Source organism: Triplophysa rosa, linkage group LG15 (assembly GCF_024868665.1).
Source record: "Triplophysa rosa linkage group LG15, Trosa_1v2, whole genome shotgun sequence".
NCBI classification, from domain to species: domain Eukaryota; kingdom Metazoa; phylum Chordata; class Actinopteri; order Cypriniformes; family Nemacheilidae; genus Triplophysa; species Triplophysa rosa.
In genome coordinates, this window is record NC_079904.1 from 743,824 (window position 1) to 765,426 (window position 21,603).

At 38.1% G+C, this 21,603-nt stretch overlaps 1 protein-coding gene across 6 annotated transcripts in view; it reads right to left on the minus strand.

Moving 5' to 3' along the window:
- Positions 1-17,056, minus strand: part of LOC130565689 (GDP-L-fucose synthase-like) — a 38,414-nt gene extending 21,358 nt beyond the window's left edge. For 2 of the 6 annotated variants that reach the window (XM_057352677.1, XM_057352679.1), the window contains exon 1: positions 16,916-17,056. Coding sequence is in view for 2 of the 6 variants with exons in the window: in XM_057352674.1 (XP_057208657.1) it covers positions 8,596-8,634 (39 nt within the window). In the remaining 4 variants the exon portion in view is untranslated. Of the gene's footprint in view, positions 1-194; positions 292-8,595; positions 8,712-16,915 lie in introns of those variants that run through there. The other 4 variants (XM_057352676.1, XM_057352674.1, XM_057352678.1 and 1 more) reach the window with 4 other exon arrangements.
- Between the last annotated feature and the right edge of the window lie 4,547 nt (positions 17,057-21,603).

Consider the following 21,603-nt stretch of genomic DNA (forward strand, 5'->3'; position numbering starts at 1 on the left):
GCTGTACGTCAAGTCGCAAGTCTTCTCTGATTTTGTCGAGTCGAGTCAACATGCTCTCAAATCTGATGATTATCCTTATAAATAAACTCTCTATCAGATTAAAACACAATGTTTTGCAGAATGAACTGTAGGCCCTATTATTACATGAAGAATAAAAGGTTTATTACTGAAAGAATAAAAACACACGGAATTACCTGCTCAACGGCGTCTTCGGAGTACATCTGACTTGTAATTGTGAGGAAAATTGATAGATATTATGAATCAGTGACGTATTAGTGGGTGAAACCCTGCCTGCAGCAAAACACACAAAAGGAAGAATGTGGTAGGATAAAGGTAAGTGCAGACAAATAATTGTTCAGCAAGTGTGTTACACACATTAGGATTTACTTTTTATGAGCACATCGCAAGACGCTAAATAACCAAGACAAAACAAACAAGTGCTCTGTCATTGATGTCATGTTCTCTGTTGGTTGTTGAATGCTCTGTGGATTAGCCTACTCGGTTTCTTGCTTAATGTGATTTTTCTCTTTATTTTGAATTACAAGTGAACCTGGTTTCTCCAGAAAACAACAAACAACGCAGAAGTTAATCCACAGAACAATGAACATCAAACAGAGAACATAACACCAAAAATGACTGATTGTTTGTAAAAGCGCAGCAGGTGGTTTGGTTTCTTACAAGTCGTTGCTTTTTGTGAAAGTGGCAGAAACTGAATGATTGGTGGGAGGACCAACAGCTTTTGAAACTGTAGGGTTTGTGGTGTTTGTTGGAGGAATAGATTGAAGGGATATGCAGAGACAAAGCCAGGACAGGTGCCAAGTAAAGTAAGCGGGTTTCCATCACTCGCATCAGAAACCAGTGATGGAAACGCCAAATTTCGAATTAAAAACCCTTAATTCGCCAAAAAGTTGTTACGGTCGCTTGAGGTTGTTTTTCATTTTTGCGAAAAGGGTTAATGCGCGTAATGCAGTGTTAATTTCGTTAACGAAAACTGACGAAAAGTATTCGTTAACGACATGTTTTCACTGACGAAAACGAGACGATAACTAAATAAAAATGAATGCATTATAACGAAAACTGTAATAAAAATATACTGACATTTTCGTCAACTAATAAAAACGAGACGAAAATATTCTTGTCCCACCTGGCGGACATCAGTTTGCGCGCATGTGCTTATCTCATATAAACGGCAGAGAGAAGTCTCTGGGAGAAGGGGAAGCACACACATGTATTCTGTGTCTCCACGCGGGTTACAAAGCGTCTTATTTTCCTTCACGATCGCCGTAAAACGCCGCAAACTTGAAGTCGCGACTGCAGGCGAGTCACCCCGAAACACATTACGAAGGCAGCACAAAGGTTTTTATATGCCAATGTTAACTTATCTAACACGAGCTGCTGCATACATGAAATGCAACATAAAGTCAGCCAAAAGAAACCAGCGCTGTCCTCTACTGATTATAGAAGTGATGAAGTGAGTCAAACTGTACATTCACCAATATGTAACATGTTTGCATGACTAAAAAATGTAATCAATTTATATAATATGTCTTTTTGAAAGCTATTCTCATTCATTGCTGTTCAAGCAAAGACAGTGCAGCTCTTTCTTCAAAGAGGCATGCCATGAGCCAATAGCCTTTGAGTGTGAGCCCTGTCAGAGCGTTTCATTGGTTGAATGAACTGAATGAACACCCTACTTAACGAGTCAATTGAGTCAAAGGGATTGAATGAACTGGAACATGTCGTTCATGGTCTAATATCTGGTTCCAACAATGCAAATCTAGTTATCTGAACTTTTCTGAAAAATAAAGGTAATGACCTGGTTTAATTTCATTCTAAGGTGAAGTAAATTATGTCAAAACAGTTGAATCTTTGTATGGAACATTTAATTACACCATTGTAAATATTTAAACCATTTAGATTTTAGTAGACTAAATATAATGTATATTTATTCGACTAAAATGTTTTTCATATTTCGTCGACTAAAACTAGACTAAAACTAAAATGATGGGGTTGACTAAAATGTGACTAAAACTAAATTGCATTTTCGTCAAAAGACTATGACTAAAACTAAATCAAAATTTGCTGTCAAAATTAACACTGGCATATGGGAGATGGATTACTCCAAAAAGTTACTATAACTGCAACCTGACTAACCAGAGTAGGCTATATATAGTCATTAGCCGGGTTTCCATCCAAAGTTGCGAATTTACTTATGCGCAAAATTGGAATATCGCATAAAACATTTTCGAATAAGCACCGTTTCCATCCAAATAGTCAACCGTCACTTCCTAATAAACTGCACTAAATATCAGTAAGAAAAGTAAGAGAAGCCACTGAATATAATATTTTCATATAGAATAATACTTGCGCAAGCAGACGATTACGAAACACAATAAATGCGGTGCTTTTGTGGATGCTGCTGTTGGGAAACACAGTCGTGACAGTTCTAAGAGGCAATTACAGAAATACTTTGACGACTTTGCTCAGGCTTTAAGAATGACCATACAACATTTCTGATGCTGTGTAACAAGATCAGTTCTCTGGTTAGTCAGGTTACGCCGTCTCATAGTGCAGTTACTACTTTTTGGAGGAATTTATTCGGCAAATGCGTTTCCATCTCCCATTATTCGCATAACCCTTTTTCCAAAAGTGAAAACCACCTCAAGCGAGCGTAAAAACTTTTGCGAATTAAGGTTTTTAATTCGAAATTTGGGGTTTCCATCACTCGTTTCTGATGCGAAACTTCAAAATGCGAATAAAACCAGAGTGATGGAAACTCGCGTCTATTGTGTCTAGGTTGGGTACCGGACTCTGTACTTTTAAGGGCACCGACCGAATTACGTCGGTAATTGATATCGAGTCACATTAAATCAATCTGTGCCAAATTTCAGTACTCGAGAACGCATCGGGAGAGAGAGAGAGAGGGAGAGGGAGCGGGAGAGGGAGAGGGAGAGAGGGAGAGAGAGAGAGAGAGAGAGAGAGAGAGAGAGAGAGACAGAGAGAGAGAGACAGAGACAGAGACAGAGACAGAGACAGAGAGAGAGAGAGAGAGAGAGAGAGAGAGAGAGAGAGAGAACATCTTGCTTCACGCAAAAGCGAAACTAAAACCGCTAATAAAGCAGGCTGTCCTTATCAACGTACAAAATGAAAATAAACACTCGACTGTACATATGGTTATCATATTTATATTATTTATTTCACTTGTTCTTGTTTAGAAAATTAAGCATGTACTCGCGTTAAGGAAATGCGCGCTCAGACGCAGCCGGCACGCACACACATAACACTGCGCTGAACATTTAAGTTTGTTAAGGCGCTTTGTGTTTTCTGTCCACCAATAAATAAAATCATCTCATGAAGTCCTGAAACAAAGTTATTAGAGACAGATTAGAGCAGTGGGTGGAAAGAGGTGAGTGAGGCCAACCGTCAAGGTGCAGTTTAAAGCGCCGCAGGAGACTGATGCGCATTTACATCATGTGTTATTGTATGATCAACATTATATATTTATATGTAATTCTTTCAGTATCTCTGATAAAAATGTATATTACAAATCAATCTGTTATTGTCAGTAATGATGCTGTTAAAAATATTTTTGTAGACTTTTCAAGTTTTGTTTTTCTATATTATCTAACGGTCTGTTAATGGCGGAGGCCTCATGGTTTAGGTAAATTATCACACTGCATGAATAAATGATTATGTGTGTGACGAGGAAATAGAATAAGCTGGTTGTAATAATAATTATGTAGTTATTTCTATAGTCTTTGTGTAAAATTTCAACAAAATGTTTGAATTGAGAGGTTTGGACTTTGTTTCACTGAAATAAATAAAGTAAAGTACTGACAAAAGGTACCGTTTGGTACCGGCACCGAATTCCAGGTACCGTTTTGGTACCGGTACCGGCTAAAAGTGAACGGTACCAAACCCTAATTGTGTCAAAATGATTGACAGGTATGATTGATGATGACCTTGACCTTTTTTTCATAATTGTTTATATGATTCTAAACTGATATTCTTTAGAACATTTAGAATAGTCAAATCTCACACATCCTGTTATTAAGAGTTGTCTTTGCACATCTGTTTTAGTTTAAAGGGCTTTCTGTGGCAACCCCTTAACATTAGACACTATTCGCAGATTTACTGACATATACAGCAGACTGTTGGGTTCTTTTCAGCGTCAAACCTCTTTTATTATTTTGTGCTGGACATCTGATTGTGTAGGAAACTCAAGAAGTAGACATTCTATCCTACAGTAAGTGTTTCTGTTTACTTTTAGTTTAAAGTAGGTTTTAATTGTTGTTGTTAGACAGTTTGCTTTAGATCCAAACTTTACATGCACAAAGTATACCTTGAATCACCTTTTCTTCATTTTATCCTCACCATTTTCTTATGTTTTGTTTTTGAGTGTCTATATAGGCTATGTTTTCTTACACAAAGCAACTGCGCAATAGAGGTCTGCAAGGATATGAAGTAGCTTGATTTTTTTGTATATGTAAATAGCTTTTTTTTCATACACTGGACAGGTTGCGTGCTGGATTGTGTACTACAGGTAAAATGTAGTTAAATTTAGGAAACTTTCGACATGTGAAAGTATATCCTTAAAATAAACTTAAAAAGTAAAATGGTCAACTTGTTCAGACAATGCGTCATCTGAAGCGCTGTGAATTGACTTCAAATGAGCAAAACATATAGTGCTCTCAGCTCTGGTTTCAGCTCTTAGAGTGTTCCTGGTTTAAAGGATTGGATGGTAATTGTTTTACTTGGTTTATTTACCATATTCAGCCAAATGCTTGTGTTTTCCTCTTTTCTTGACTGCTCTATAAGTACTTCAAACATACATGGCATCTTAATTTGCCTTCACCTTGTCTCTCAGTGGTGTAGACTTGCATTGGCATATGAAGGTAAGCCCACATGCATTACTCACATGTCAGCAAATGACAGACATAAAGATACACTTCTTAAACTGCATGTCCGCTATAGACCAGTGCTTCGGAAATCATAATTTAGTTCACACTTCTCTACGGTGGCCTACTAGTGCACATGACAACGAAATTTAAAAAGCAAATATAAGTTCACAACACAACGCAATCAAGCCACAACACAACGGAATCGAGTCACAACACAACGGAATCGAGTCACAACACAACGGAATCGAGTCACAACACAACGGAATCGAGTCACAACACAACGGAATCGAGTTACAACACAACGGAATAGAGCCACAACACAACGGAATAGAGGCACAACACAACGGAAATGCTCCCGACCACTAGGGGGCACTTTCGGCATGATAAATTAGGTCATGCCGGGTAGGAGGTGCGCGTTTTACTGGGGGTTGTTTTAGTGGTTTTGGTAGCCTTTTGCTTGTGTAAAGCATTTAAAAGGAAAGTGTGCTCTACTGTGGAAAAACTGAATGTCAATGGCAAACAATCTCATATGAACACATTTGCACAGCGCTTTTGAATGCTTGATTTTGATTGGCCAGTCATGACATTCTAATGTATGTTATGGCCCTTTCACCAGACTTGGCAGTTGGACAGAGTTGCTGCATTGCTGCTGTCTCTCATAGTGAAAATGTCTCTGGGCGGACGTTCAAGGTCACTAACCAGCCTTAAGTTGATGTATATTAATTTTTGCGGTAATGACAAATACTAATGACGCTCATTTTAGGCACAGTTTACTATGACATTTTACACGTATCGTGTATTTTAACTTGCAAATCAACCCACTCTGTATTCTTTATTTAAATCTCTGTATTTGTCTTCTTTTTGTTAGGTCATATAACTTCGGGAATTCCATTATTAAAACTATGTTCTCCGTGTTTTGAGCTCACTAAAATGTTGACAGGTTAAAGCCAGCGTGGATGCCGTTCACAAAAAGAGCGCTTGCGAAGAGTCGTGCCAGTGGAAGGATTTTGGGCACCGCTTGCGCACCACCTCCGTGCCGCCAACGAAACCCTCGCGTTTTGCAGCTTACCGCATGTCTCCCACTGGAAATGAGCTATAGACATTCACGACTGCCACTCAAAACTAATAACAGAGGATAATCCCGGTGCTTCGAATCACATTTACACAAACATCATATATACTGTAAATACACCATAAGATTATATTTGCATTGCATTGTCGCCTATTTGCATTGGCATTCTGCCTTAACAACCAGCATATGAGTTAACCTCCGCTGCTTCAATATAGCTAGCCTACATAATTTGGATTGAAAGAATGAATTCCAAAACCTCCACCGACATATCGTAGACTCGTAGAGTTTTTTTTTAACTGTGCATATGTGTTTAAATGATTTTAAATGCTAGAAACTGTATTGTGAGCTATACATTGGTCGTATTTACAATAGGCTAAGCGTGTAAATGAAATGATTTCTTTAACGTTGAAATTAAAGAATTAATGTTTTTCATGCTTTGCTTCTATTGTGTGTATATGAATTGAAATAATCAAGACTTTAAATGACTACGGCCAAAAACGATTTAATCAAAAATTAAACGATGAGCATTGAAAGGAAAATATTTAGTTTTTTTATTTTATTGTATTACTTATTTTCTTTGGTAAATGCAGAACAACAAACAGCAATGATGTGCATTAAAAACAAATTCCTTGATTACACGATCTTTAGCTAAATATTGTCAAATGGAATACGGAAATAAATGGCTGTGTCCACATTTATTTATGATTGTATGCATTATTTAACCTTTGGTTAAATAATTTATATTTACCATGCCATTTATATTTGCCTTAATTTATATTTACCATGGCCACCTGCCACTGACATTATGAATGCACTTGAAACGATGAGGAACAAGACAGGAAAAATTTGAGAAAATCTGACAAAATACAACTGAATAAGCTATTATTGGGATATTATTATATAGATGTTTTTAAATGACAAACACGGCTGTTTTCAAGGAAAATACACGTTTTATTATTTACAAATGCAAATTATTTACAAAAACCACACAGCAGCAGGTGCAATTACAACGAAACGTTTTCCTTCATGAAAAAGGATAGCCATCTTAAGCTAACATATTGTCAATCGAAAATAAAAGCTATAGTTTACGCTGTCTGTGTGTGTGTGTGTGTGTGTGTGTGTGTGTGTGTAAGGGTACAGAAGAACATACAGTCTTGTTTTAAACATGGCTAAGCAATCAAATTTCGATCCAGCGATCAAAACACGTTGTATTTTTTATTATTATTTTGATTAAAGTACTTTTCAACTTTAAAGGTTTTTTAACGGACGCAAATTTCGGACTCAATGTGCAATGGGCTTAAGTCTGCATTTAGATCCAGACAATGCCACAGTCTCCTATCTCAGTTTCAGTGAGCAAGCTCTGGACTTAAGTCTGCATTCGTTTTTTTACTGTTACGAATAATTGATTACTCTATTAAATATTGTTTTCATTACCAATTTATTTAACCTTTATTATGCATGCATAACCTCTAAAACAATTAACGCATAACCAAGTGTAAATAAACGTGAGCATTGCGGTTTTATGACTAACGAAACGGGAATATCTTGCTAATCTATATAAGGTTGCTCATCTATATCAGTAAATAGATCAATAGATTTGTTGGTTTAGCAGAAAGTCCAGTCGTCATCAGTAATTTAATGTGTTAATGTGTATAGTGGTCTTAAGCAGTCGTGTGCTGTTTTCTGACTAGAATCCGCTCCAGTTGAAAGAAAAAGTCTTAGAATGTTTGTCCTCGGCTTTAATAATCAGCTTGAAAATCCTTAATGCTCTCCCGGATCTCTCTCCCACTGCTGTCTGCACTGAACCAAGCACGGAAGTGCCGAATGTGCCCATAAAAATATAGAACAATAATAAGAACTTTGGTGCCCCCTAGTGGTCGGGAGCATTTCCGTTGTGTTGTGGCTTTATTCCGTTGTGTTGTGGCTTTATTCCGTTGTGTTGTGACTCGATTCCGTTGTGTTGTGGCTTTATTCCGTTGTGTTGTAGCTTGATTGCGTTGTGTTGTGAACTTATATTTGCTTTTTAAATTTCGTTGTCATGTGCACTAGTAGGCCACCGTACTTCTCTAATAACCTGATGTGTGAATATAATTATTTGTCTTAATGAACAGATTTACCTTAAGAGCAAATGATTAAATCCTAATACCATACTACGATATACAACATGGATGCAACATTTTTCGTGTTTTAGGGGTTACAACATGGGAAAGTAAAACAAATGGTTAGGTTTGTGCGGTTTTTTGTAGTGCTTATTGCTATGTCATGCTTTGTTTCCGTATGAAAATTGATCATGGTTTTACTACACTTAAAAAACATTATTTTACCACAAAATAACCTATATAAAAAATAAGGTTTTGTTTGTGGATAAACCTCTCGTCGTGCATTTCGGGTCTCCTGCCAAGGATGCGATGTGAAATACGTACGGAAGTCTGCACAGGGACGTTTATTTTGACATAGAACTGTGCTGCTTGGACATGGTGTCCGTCAAAAATAGGCTAGCATTAAAGATTGTGTCATGGTTGGTCATGCGGCAGAACCTCCTGTCACGACATAATATGCGTTCTCTCCGGTGTCTCGTCTCTAGACGGTAGGCGTAGGTCCTACGCAGAACCATAAACTGACCTTAAGTCCGGCCCTCTCCTTCCCTCGATAGCTTCCCATTAGTGTTTGATCCCTGTCACCTGCCCGTCACCTTCCCTGTGTAATCATCCCTCGTTAGTGTTCCCCGTTTAGAGCCTCTGTTCTTTCTGTCCCGTGTCGGTTCATTGTTCAATGTTCATAGTCCCTCGTACGTGTGAGTCTCTGTCTAAATGATCTTGTTCCTGCCCTGCCCCTTAATGTGAGTTTGGTTTGTTTATTATTTTAGTTCTCGTTTTTCCCCCTTGAGGGAAGTTTTTGTTTGTCTTTTTGAGAAGTCTCTTTGTTAGTGTTTGTTCCCCCATCGTGGGTTTTTGTTTTATAATTTAATAGAGATGGGCAGATGAAGCCTTGTGAAGCTTTTGAGGCTTTTTCCTGATTGTACCAAAAATGATTCAAAGCTTCAAAGCCTCAAAGATAGACCCTACCAGTGGTCAGCTGCAATTATAGAAGCCACTTTCTAATGATTCACATCTTGTTGATTCCAGTTAACACAAAAGCAATACCAGCTGTATCTTCAGTCTGAGAATCATTGTCCACACATGAAAGCGTTACAACGTTTTGAAATGTCACTTTACTAGTAAAATGTTTAAAATATGTTGCAATATGCAATTCAGTGGATGGTGGAACTGATTATAAGGACATCCCTGGCTTTAGATTTTCTGATTTGCATTAAGAGCATTTTGCGTCTCCTTATAATGAATGAAGGCACGGCAAAGATTTGAATCAGTCACATCGCTTCAGGTGTTGAATTGTGACGTATGAAGCCTCAAACGTCATCGGTCACGTGATCACATACATTTGATACAAGCCTCGACACAGTTTCGAATCAGTCTGCTTCAATAGAGTAAAACAGGCTTCGAAGCCTTAGTGTCAAACGTCCCATCTCTATAATTTAATAAATATTTTGTGTTAACCCCTTAACTGCTGCCTGCATCTGGGTTCTTACCCCACGATTCATGCCAGATCGGGTAACACACTCAGTTTCTGCCAATCTCATATTAATATTTAGCGCCGCCGCCTATACAGTAGTATTGCATACGTCGTATCTTTGAAGAGTATTTAGTTTGATCACATTTATAAAAGAGAGCTACAGCTTTACGATTATTTCCGGAAGAACAGCAGCTTTAGTTGGGACTAGTGAGGAGAGTGGGATGGAACTACAGCACGAGCACACAACACATCATCACATTAATCCCTTCCTGTTTTCTACATTATGCACGTACACGCCGATTGCCAACAAAACACAGACGTATGACTTAGTTTGACTTACTGTGTGCAGTTCATGTCCGGCATGTTTTAGCACTTGGACCGCATCTTTCAGTTTCAAACCATCTCCAAATCCAGCGATATATCCACCGTTTATATAACATACATCACTGAAACAAACAGACACACCTAAACTTCACTATCACAACAGTAACGAGATCTTGATGGTAAGCGGGTCTCGCTCGTCGGTAGGCTCTTTCGCCTTTGCCTTGCTTTTCCGGGAGAATGGACAATAAAAGGAATATGTGTCGTCACAGGGATCCAGAATTATAAAAAACTTTCTGAAAAAAGTTGGAGTGCTGGTGGAGTGTATCAAGCACAGAAACACTACGTCATACAGCCAACTCATTTTTGAACAAGTTGACCATGTTGTTAAGCATGAGAAGCCAGCGCGTTTAACAGTGTAAAGAAGTCAGAATGCATGACACAGCAGCTACATTTCAATCGATCAATTAAATGTAGGTCAGCTTCTTCATTTTCAAACATAATCTACAGACAGCGATAACATCAACATGTCTTTCGATTTCATTATTTTTTAGTTTTCATTTTAATATATTTATGTTTACTTACTTCTTCACTTCTCAGCTGTAATTAGTTGAACATAGTTATTTTATTACGTACAAAACAGTCTTGCAATATAAACTTTTTCAGACGTTTTTTAATGGAATTTTTATAGTGTAGTCTACCTAGTGAGATCGTGATAAACTGGTTCAGGTGTGTTTGATTAGGATTGAAGCTAAACTCTGCAGGACACCAGCCCTCCAGGACCGAATTTCGACACCCCTGCACTAGAAACAAGGGAAACGGACCGTTTTGAACTTTTTGAACTACACATATGACTCTTCACCTTTTCCTTTTCGCGCTCACACAGCATTGTAAATTTACCAGGAACCCCCATGTATGATTTGAAGCTTCAGTAGCTGACAGTTCTTTCCTTTATGGAAACCGGAACAGAATGCCTGTGTGCATAGCCCGATCGGACAATAGAGGGTATGCATTGACGTCACTTTCCCACATGAATGAGTGGTAAAACTAAGGCAAAATGGCTGCATTCAACAGGAGGAACAAAAAACCGGGACTAAAACACGCAATTATTTGCTGAAACTACAAGCAGCTGGACTCGACGGTGATCCTTACGACTACCTTATGACTTACAAAGGAATCAGGTGTTCTTAGACACTCAAATGTTGCGCGGAATTGTGTTTAATGATATTGTAACCATTCATTTTGCCCAGTGTTTTACCACTCAAGCGGGCGCATTCCGGCGTGCTCACGTGGGAAAGTGACAACACGTGCATACCCTCTATAGCGATATCATCGCATTTCCTCATTTTACATGCAACACCTACGTCCATCACGTTACGTCCATCACTTTGCTTCGCTTAGAATCGCTTAGAATTCTGTAAAGTATCCAGCATATTAGCTATCTTCAATTTGAAATGCAATCTGCAAAATGGCAATGCAGTATGTAAAATTACAATGCAACTGTGTATCTAAATATACATTTGAAATAACATATGTGCAACATTAAGTGCAAAATGAAAATAAAATTATATCAATTACATTTGTCAGTTCCTACACTAGTTTTAATATGTTATTTACATGGATGTTATTTAAATGGAAGGCTCTTTCCATAGTAAAGAGCCGCTATCTCAAGTTTACATTCCCTACTTTTGGCAGACAGTTGGATGAAGCCAACCCTGTTTTTTAAGACCTTTCATGCCACCTTGCAAAGTCAAAGCCATGCAGTCTAAGCAACAAACAAATCAAAATGACATAAAAGCCTGCCTAAATATGTGAATTTAATATAAATTACTTATTATAATATAAGATAATGTATTTAAACTGACCATGACATAGTGTGACTAGACTTCTCTAACAAATATTGTTTTACATCAGCTATAAAGTCCAAAATCAACAATATACAAGTCTTAAAAAGTGAGTGTTTAGGATTTATAAATCGAGAAGAGAGGAGAGACAACATTCACTCTTTGGGCTTAATAAGTAGCTTACTTATAAGCTTAATAAAAAGAGCTTTATAAGCTTTTTAAAACTATACATTGCATACAAATTTGACAGAAAAAATAAAAGTAATTTCATTACCCGTGATGATAAATCTGCAGTCTATTGAATTCTATTATGCTAATAAAATAAACTATATATAGGCTATTTTCTACCCGGGTTTTAAGGCCATCTCGCCAAACGCTCTGTTTTAATGGTAACGCATTGAAGACTTAGAAATATACGCCCACTGCTATGATTGGATAACAGTTTGCGTAGTAAACTTAGTTGGAGATACGTAATGTTAGGTTACACAATGGGTGTTTCTCAAACGCAAGGACAGTGGTGGGCGATACTGTAAAATCTGGTATCGATCCGATACCAAGTAAATGCAGGGCCAGTATTGCCGATATCGATACCGATACCAATACTTTTTACTTTTAAAAAGCATTCACTTGAACTTACATTTACTTTCCTGTAGATGAAATGTCATGATTTATCAGATGAATGCATCATTAATATGCTAAATCTGAATACATTTTCATGACCACTAAAATATTTTGTGATTTGTGCTCTTAATGTGCCTGTAGGCTAATTAATCATGTAGATGTTAAAACACTGAACATCATTTAAACCAAATAAATCTATTTATTTAGTTATTTATTACTGTAATCGAATTTGCAAACATGTTTGCACCAAATTATTACTGGAAAATAGTAACATGAAGAACAAAGATTTTAAAACTGCTTTTCCATTTTTGTTCAGTGTTATGTTTAGAAAATAATAGAACAAATTAACATTGTTCCCTTTCATTACACTTTTTTAAGTGAATTTATAAACAAAGTGCACACAATTGAGAAACAAAGGAAATAAAGTGCTTAAATAATAAAGTACTTTCAATCTTTGGCTTTTTACCCCCAAAGGCCCACTGCCATACATCGCAGTTCGCAGTGTTTTTATTCACCGAGGTGAAAAAACTCCACAGATGCTCCTCTTCTTTTCGCTGGCTGCAGCTGCAGCTGCGTCTGCGCGCTTGCGCTTGCGCTTGGCGCTGCTGAGTCACGTGATAGCGGACTACAAAACACAGCAGGGCAGGGAGGCGTAACGTGTGCAAAACTAGGTGTATGGGAAGTAGTTTTTCTTCATTATACAAGTATTAGCTACATTAGTAAATAAATAAAATCAGTAGTAAAAACTAAAAACACATTAGTATCGATATTTTTATGTTAGGATCGATCCTTTTCGATACAATCTCAGTATCGAAAGTATCCATACTTCAGGATCGATCCGCCCACCACTAGCAAGGACACATACTAGTGAGGCTGCCTCCTGCCTAGAGCAGTCCTTCTAAAGGTAGATGTTTAGAGTCCTCTTCAACATTAAACGCTAGAATGAGACGGTCTAGTAAGAGCGCATGGCAACGTCATTACTGTTTCCGCCTCCGCGGTTACTTTAAAGAGAGAAGTCATGTGTGACCACAGAAAAATAAATAAAACCATAGAGAGAGCATCTCCTATTGTTCATTCTATTTTCAGTCGTGTATAATAATGTTGTGCATAACAACGTAACAGTTCATTTTAGCTCATGTTAGCTCAGGTCCATTAAATAATATTAAGAGATTCAACTTTTCATTTTAATAATGTCATGTACCATATTATAAATCATTATACATATTTAATTACTCATTTTTTTTGTCTTTTATTACATAAAAATTATGTGAAGAAAGTGCTGACTGAATTCTCGTGATGTTCTTTGGGAACGTGTGCAAAGGATTGTGGGTGATTTCAGGTAGCGAAGGATACAGTTGTTGTATCCTGCAAAACAGCCTGAACAAAGGACATAACGCGAAAGCTTCCTTCCAAGCATACTTCTATTTGAGATGTCCTTCGGCGGCACTTGATGACGTGGCAGCTGAGATTTGCAACCTGCCCAGGACGCGTCCTTGCGTTTGAGAAACACCCATTATCAGGACATATCAAGCGATCTCTAACAAAGCAATAGTGACGGATAGTACAAATATGTTTTACTCACATAAGATTGCTGCGCCATTCCTGTCTGATCCAAAATTGACTGCACAGCACTGCTTTTTAATCTAGTCTCTCCGTTTCTATCTTAAAAATAAACTTCAACCACGCATTCCTAATATTAGAATCCGAAGGAAGCGACTGTGTTCTTCCACAACCAGGCGCTGCACAATGTTGCATGTTTGTTGCTTGGTCGCTCTAAATAAAAATAACAGTGAAAGAAGTCCTCACTTTTGCACATTTGACAACGGGCTAGCCGCCCTCGAGAGCCCTTCGCTAAAGTGACAGGGTTGCCAGATCTTCACAGAAAAAATAAGCAAATGAAGACAACACAAAAACAAACTTAAAATGCAAATTGTTTATATATTTTATAAAACCCAAAATTCTTAAAATCTGCAACAGACCATTTATTATGCCCTAAGTGCCGAGGCTTTTTGATCTGAGACCAAACAACAAGCATAAAAGCGCTTATTATTAACAAAAATGGCAACACAGCAAAAGAGCGCTGTGTGATGGAGCCTTCCGAGCATAAACACAACACAGCGCATATCAGCGGTTTTAACTGACGGACAAAACAAATCTTTAGCCGAAATATATGTATATGTCGCTATGGTTACCAGTTTGTCAATCATCACAAATGCGGGAGTGTGTACTATGTGTGGCTAAAGTCATTCGTGAACCAGTGGGCGGGGCTAGAGAAGTAGTTGTTGATATTTTTCTGTGGAGGCGGTGTTCAACATATCAATGACGTCATAGATGCATTCCACGACCTGGCGTTCGCTGAGCCTGGTGTCAATAACAGATGTAATCTCAGTAACAAGGGCGTTTTCAGTTCTGACACTTACAGGATGTTCGCTTGAATATGAGTCCCTCTTATACAACAAAAGCTCGGGTTAAAATTGAGGTCTTAATTCATGGCCCCTTTAATATTAACAAGATGCGTCACTTCCATTGAAATGAACAGGGAGGAAAGCAACTCGCAACATGCCAGGCCTAGCGAAGCTTTGCGCATACATAGTATCTAAAGCAACATGAAAAATAATGTTTTTAAGCGCAATTTGATCATAGGAAACAAACGTTATGGTATGGTTACGTCATTTTTAAATGTTTTCTTTTAAGTATGTTGTTCAATTGGGATTTTAGCCTGCGATTGTAAAAATATCAGTACTCTCCATTCACGTCTTGTTTGAATTATGTAAAATTATGTAACAACTGCGCGGAGGCGCGTTGCAAACATGGCCGCCGAGTAGAAGCACGACTACCCTTAACGGACTTTGACACGGGTCAGGTGTAGTCCATAAAACACTTCCGCAAAGGGTTGCGTAATCCTTGCTCATGAGACCTCAGAAATCCTCCTCACCCCTCCCCTCCTCTGGGTGCAATTAAAGAATTGAGATGTCCTTAAAGATGGCTGAGCTAGATCGGTTTCCGGGTCATAGGATGGAGGAGCGAGGAGACGAGGAGGCATATTGAGAAGCACCCTAGAAACTTCCAGACAGGTGTGTTGAGCTAAACTCTGCAGTGTGTCTCGTTTCACTCTTGTGTTTGTTTGTCTGTTAACATGGACTTGAACCATTGACCACACCCACCTCATCTGTTGCTATAGCTACAGTATTCACTGATTCTTTGGCACTCCCCCTCATGTTTCATTGTCTGTGGCTTAGCTTTGTTTGTGTAACTCTGCCCTTGGTGAGTGTCAAGGTGAAGTTGTCAATAAGTTCCTTTATTTAACTGCACATGGGTTCTTTAAACGTGCCTTCATTAGACTGATTGTTACAGTGGTATGCAAACGTATAAGGCTTAAGGATAGTATGAGCTGTAACATAACTGAAAAAAACCTTGCCCTGACTTATCTTGACATATTATGTCAGTGCCATTTTTTTGTCTCTAAAAAACGTCTTATTTCTGGCTTAAAGGCGGGGTAACTGATTGCTGAATTATGCTTTAGACAACTGAGTGGGGCCGAGTACCAAAACAACCTTGTAGCCACTCAGCAGTAAGGTGCACAGGACGGACATTAGCCGAGCCGAGCGCTGACCAAAGCGAAAGATGGGGGTAGGGGCGTGTTTGTTTTAGGGATTTGAAAATCAACAACGGCTAAGAGAAATCGGACACCTTGCCTTTAAGCTAAGATTGTCTGCAAAACTGGGCCAAAGTGTAGTATGCCAACTGAAATGCAAATGTATGAAAATGAAGGAGTGTTGGCCAAGTAAATTTACATTACCCGACAATCCTGTTCGGCATGGACCTGTCCCAACACTGTTCATGTCCAACAATTAGTTAACAGTTAAAACCATTTTCACTTGAACTCCTTCATATAGAAACCACAATACATGCACACAATATTAAAGTGTTGACCATAACCAACCTCAAGTCATGAGTAATGTGTAAAATCAACGTCTAGGATTCAGGTTTATGTCCCTGCTCGGGCAGCGCTTATGTAATGGTGGCAGCCCCCAAATTAAATCTGCAGTTAGGTAAAGACCTAAATCAAATTGTTAGGGTGCCAGACAAGACAACATTTGCCACGGGAAATTATTTCTAATGTATATTTGAAGAGTGTATTTCCAAAATGAGATAACTCCATTTTTTTAATTGTTCAAAAATCAAGTTTTTTTTATTGTGCATTCCAATTAATGTCAATCAAAATGCAGTTGGTTTGTTTTGATCTAAGACATAGTAACTCAAAAAATACAGCTAACTAACACAATAAAACACAACAAAAACATGATAACATAATAAAAAACATGATTTTTGAAAAATGTAAAAAACTGAGTTATCTCATTTTGGAAACAAAGTCTTCATATATACACTTCCTGGATCAAGCTCAAAAGAATAAACACAGATCTATAATAAGTTCACATGACAAACAACACACTCGAAGTATGTTTTTTGAGAAAACAAGAAACCATCAATGGGGAAGACAAAAACAAACAGTCTTACATGTTTTTTCAGCATCTATATAATTTTGTAGTTTTAAAAGGATGAAGTCAAATTACTGAAATACTTACAGCGATGAACCGGACTGGAGTCTCGTCACGACCACCAAACAATGCAGATCCAGTTTCCTCCGGGATTTTGACAGTCACACCCGGTTTCAGGTACCCGACACGTTTGCCTTCCTTCCCCTCACACTCACAAACTTCACTTTCTGATCCTCTTATATATCGTTTCCCTCGTCCTTGTGATTTGGGGGCAGGGTGTAAAAGCCAGTTTTTTTTACCGCCCCGCCACAGTAAACCTGCCTGACAGTCTTACTTGAGTGGAACACAAAAGATGTTTTGAGAAATCTCTCAGCGGTTTTGTCTTCATACAATGAAGACAATGAGGGTCAGTGCTGATTGATTATCAACATTCTTCAAATATCTTCTGTAGAGTTCTGAAGAAGAAAGAAAGTTTGACATGACATGAGAGTGAATAAATGATAAAAGAGTTTTTATTTCTGACTGAATGATCCATCAAACATCTCTGTTATGTATGAGTGCATTCGTGAAATATACAGATCACCAGAAAGTGAGGAAAAAAACAGTGAAATTAGATGAAAACATTCAGAACCACAAATAAAGAGCAGAAATAAACTCCACAAATGTTTCTGTGGAAAACTGAATACAGTGCAAAGATGAATTAACGTTAAACATTAACAAGTCTTTATCTTTACAGAAAAACCTATAAAGAACAGCGTCATGGTTTAAAATCATGGTTTAAAATCTAGTTATTAGTGACCAGTAGAGTTTGATTTTAACCATTTATTTCAATACGATTTACTGTAAGGATCTTTGACATGTCCTTAATCAGTCAAAATCAAACTAAATGAAAATCTTAAGATTATACACAGGATATTCTTTATATTATGTTGGTTGCCCTGCTGAAAAAATAACAGAACCCTGCCCAAAACACAAGAGATGCAGATGGGAATCAATAGAACACCAATTAATGCCCAAGACTTTTAAAAAATGATGTGGCTCATAATGGTATTTTTATGGAAACCACTAGAATTGATGTAATACTATGTTTTAGCAGGGTGGTACATCACAAATAAATGACTTTTCACATGAATCACAAATGTGCATTGAAAATTGCCAGCTGATCAAATTGTGTACATATGCCATCTAATGCTAAATGTACCTCTTAACTGGCTGAGAGACACTGATTAACAAAGCCAAAACCAAATCCCCCATACAAGTCATTTACAGAGCCCTGTTTACATGAAGTGCTGTGTCCACCACAATTACTGCTGACTAACTTGAAAAACATGTTCTTTAGTTTGAAAACAGCCAGTAAATAAAAAAGTCTTTGTATTATTGATAAGGAACATGTGTAAAGAAATTGTTACAATTAAACAAAGATAAAACTGAAATTGTTATCTTTGCCCCACCAGTTATGACCTCTGACATAATAAATCAACTTGGTTCTTTATCTCCAAATGTTCATGTTGAAAATCTTGGTGTCATTTTAGATTCCAATTGGACTTTTGACAGGCAAATTAGTGCTATTGTTAAAAGCAGTGTCTTTCAGCCAAGATCTATTGCCAAAATCAAGATGATGCTTTCTAAGAAAGACCTTGAAACCGTTATTCACGCATTTATCACCTCAACGTTAGTATATTTGTAATTTCGTATACCTGGGTTTACCTAATTGAGCTGTAAATCGTTTGCAGATGGTTCAAAACGCAGCAGCCAGGTTTTTGGCTGGAACGAAAAAGTATCAGCACATTACTCCTGTTCTTGCTTCTCTCCGTTGGTTACCGGTCAAGTCCCGAGTTGATCTTGCTTTTTGTTTATAAAGCTTTCCATGGGCTTGCCCCTCAGTGCATCAGTGATCTTCTTGTTCTGCACAATGTTTCAAGATCTCTACGCTCTTCTAATCAGTGTCTTCTTTTTGTTCCTCGTTCACGTTACAAAACAAAAGGTGATGGGGCTTTCTCGGTGGCTGCGCCCGGATTTTGGAACAGTCTTCCTCTCAATATTAAATCTTCCCCTTCTGTTTCCATTTCCAAATCTTACCTTAAACCATATCTGTATTCTTTGTTTTAATTGAGGGTGTTTGTATCTTTACATGTGTCTCCATGGTTCATTCCACCACAGGGAACCCAATGAGTAAAGGTTTTTGCAAGTTTCCAGAAGGCCCTAAAATCAGAGGGAAATGATAAGTGAAAAACAATGGTCTAGAAGCACCTAATCCTGGTTGGAAGATTAAATTGAAAATAAACTGTAAACTTATTTCTGAAATCTGATTGGTTGATTTAAATGTTGTCCCAGGGTCAACATGATGTTGTCCTAAAGACATCAACCACTTGGCAAAATCAGGATAGCCATAATTGGACCCTGGGAGGTGGTATATGTAGAAAAGAGCAGACTTGAAGCGGAGGGTGGTTGCCCTTTCAAAGTGCATTTAAATCCTTTAGTGCACGGCTAGCTGTGGATTATCCCGCTTATACCATGGTCATTTGCCAAGTTAAAGCTGTTTTTGATGTTTACAGTGTCATTTTTGATCAGACGGGTGAAAATTAGGTTTTTTTGGGGATGCACACCTTCCAGCCAATCAGAATCGAGTATTCAAACAGACTATGGTATAAAGATAAATATAACAGTTGAATGTTTTTTAACACGATGTAAATATTGCACTAGTAATTTGCAGTGACTGTTAGTTGCTTTAGTATAGCGGGATCCATTGCCCTTGCACAAGACTTCAGATTCTGTGCCCCTGAATACAGAAAAAACAAATGCAGTGTGTCCCCTCACTTTTTGAAATGATAATGAACAAAATCATCACAACTTCTCCATTCGACTGGGTGTCCTTCCAGGACAGTCAGAAACCTCGGAGTGGTAACTGATGATCAGCTTTCCAATCAAATTTTTCTGCCCGCAATCCCCAAAATAACAGTGCCAGGGATTCGAGATCCCCACTATCCTCGGAGGTGGCTAAAGTATACAAACATTGTGCGCAACTACGCTAATAGAGAATGTGAAGCTGACTTCACGACCTATGTTGCATGTTGCAGTGGTGCCGCCATCTTGAGAGGATCATACTCCACTGCTATTATTGTGTTGATATGTAGCGTTACTTATTTTATTTGACATATTGAGAAATCGAAAGTGAAAGAACAAGGGGCTTTTCCATGAAGGACTCTGCGTAATGCTATTGCAGTTTTTAACACAGCAAGATCAACCTACCGTAGTTATATTTCCTAATCAAACAGGAAAAACAAAATACTGCATTGAACGCACTAGCAGCCATCCTCCCAAGATGGCGCAACATTCAACACGGCGTGAGGCCATAAACAAGCTCTATTAGGTCTATCCAAACACTGACAACACAAAATAGCACAGTCTAAAATAATATGACTTTATAGTTATTTACTCATTATTTTACTTGTTGTTATGTCAAATTTCATCAAACTGATTGGAGTGCTGATGGATGCGCCTCTTTTCGTACCTGAGGACGATGGCCTTTCTGTCTGCGGCGCTTCTCCGACCTCCTCTGCTGGCCTTCCTACGTTGTCTTTTGTCAATATTAACCAACGTTTCATTTCGACAAATAAAAATATCCTAAATTTAAAGCCTGAAAAATATTCTGCGTGCACATATGGGATGTTTAACATGGTGCTGTAAATTGACTTGCTGCACTAACCTAATGCGGTTGCTAATTTGACGTAATCACCTCGGGGGTCACAATCGAGGGGGAGAAAATTCCAAAGGCTGATGGCTTTTTATTTGCATGGATTTATTTTGAACCTAACTACTATTTTAATGTTTTGTTACACTTATTGATTAAATACGCTATTCCTAATAATAAAAAAAGGATTTCTGGGAATCATCTTGCGACCCCGCCCTTGTGACCCCGGGGGGTCCTGACCCCTACTTTAGGAACCCCTGCTCTACAACATTAGGAAAATTAGACCTTTCCTGTCCTAGTCCAGGCTCTCATCCTGTCCAGACTGGACTACTGCAATGCACTACTGGCTGGACTTCCAGCTTGCACAACTAAACTCTACAGATGATCCAGAATGCAGCGGCAAGAGTGGTCTTCAATGAACCGAAGAGAGCGCACGTCACTCCTCTCTTCACTAAGTTACATTGGCTCCCTATACCAAATTCAAGTCTCTGCTCCTGGTCTACAAGACCACCACTGGTTCAGCACCCTCTTACCTTCACTCGCTAATGCAGACTTATGTATCCGCCAGATGCCTACGCTCTGCAAACGAACAACGTCTTGTGGTGCCATCCCAAACAGGGAAAAAATCACTCTCACGTACCTTCTCTGGATCTGCATTTTGCATCCGCCAACACCTGACCCATTATACAGATTTCTTTTTCTGTCCTTACAAAAAACCCTAACATAGCTTCGTATTCTGTGGTAGGCAAACTGAGACTTTTATTGCACTTGTGCTTTGTTGTCCTCGTGTTGTTCTAATGGCTTCTATTGTTTACCTCATTTGTAAGTCGCTTTGGATAAAAGCGTCTGCTAAATGACTAAATCTAAATGTTAAATCATTAAAAAAAAAAATTGGAATATTAATTTGATGAATACTGATTAAAGAAGATCAGAAAAAGCTCAGTTGCAGAATTGTTTTGTTTTTTCCTTCCATTTTAATTTGTGTGTATTCTGCCTTTGAACGTTTGAACTTTTCTGGATTATTTTTAAGAGGTAAATTACATTTTGTTAAGCCAAAAGCATGTAACAAACCATGAAACATGTA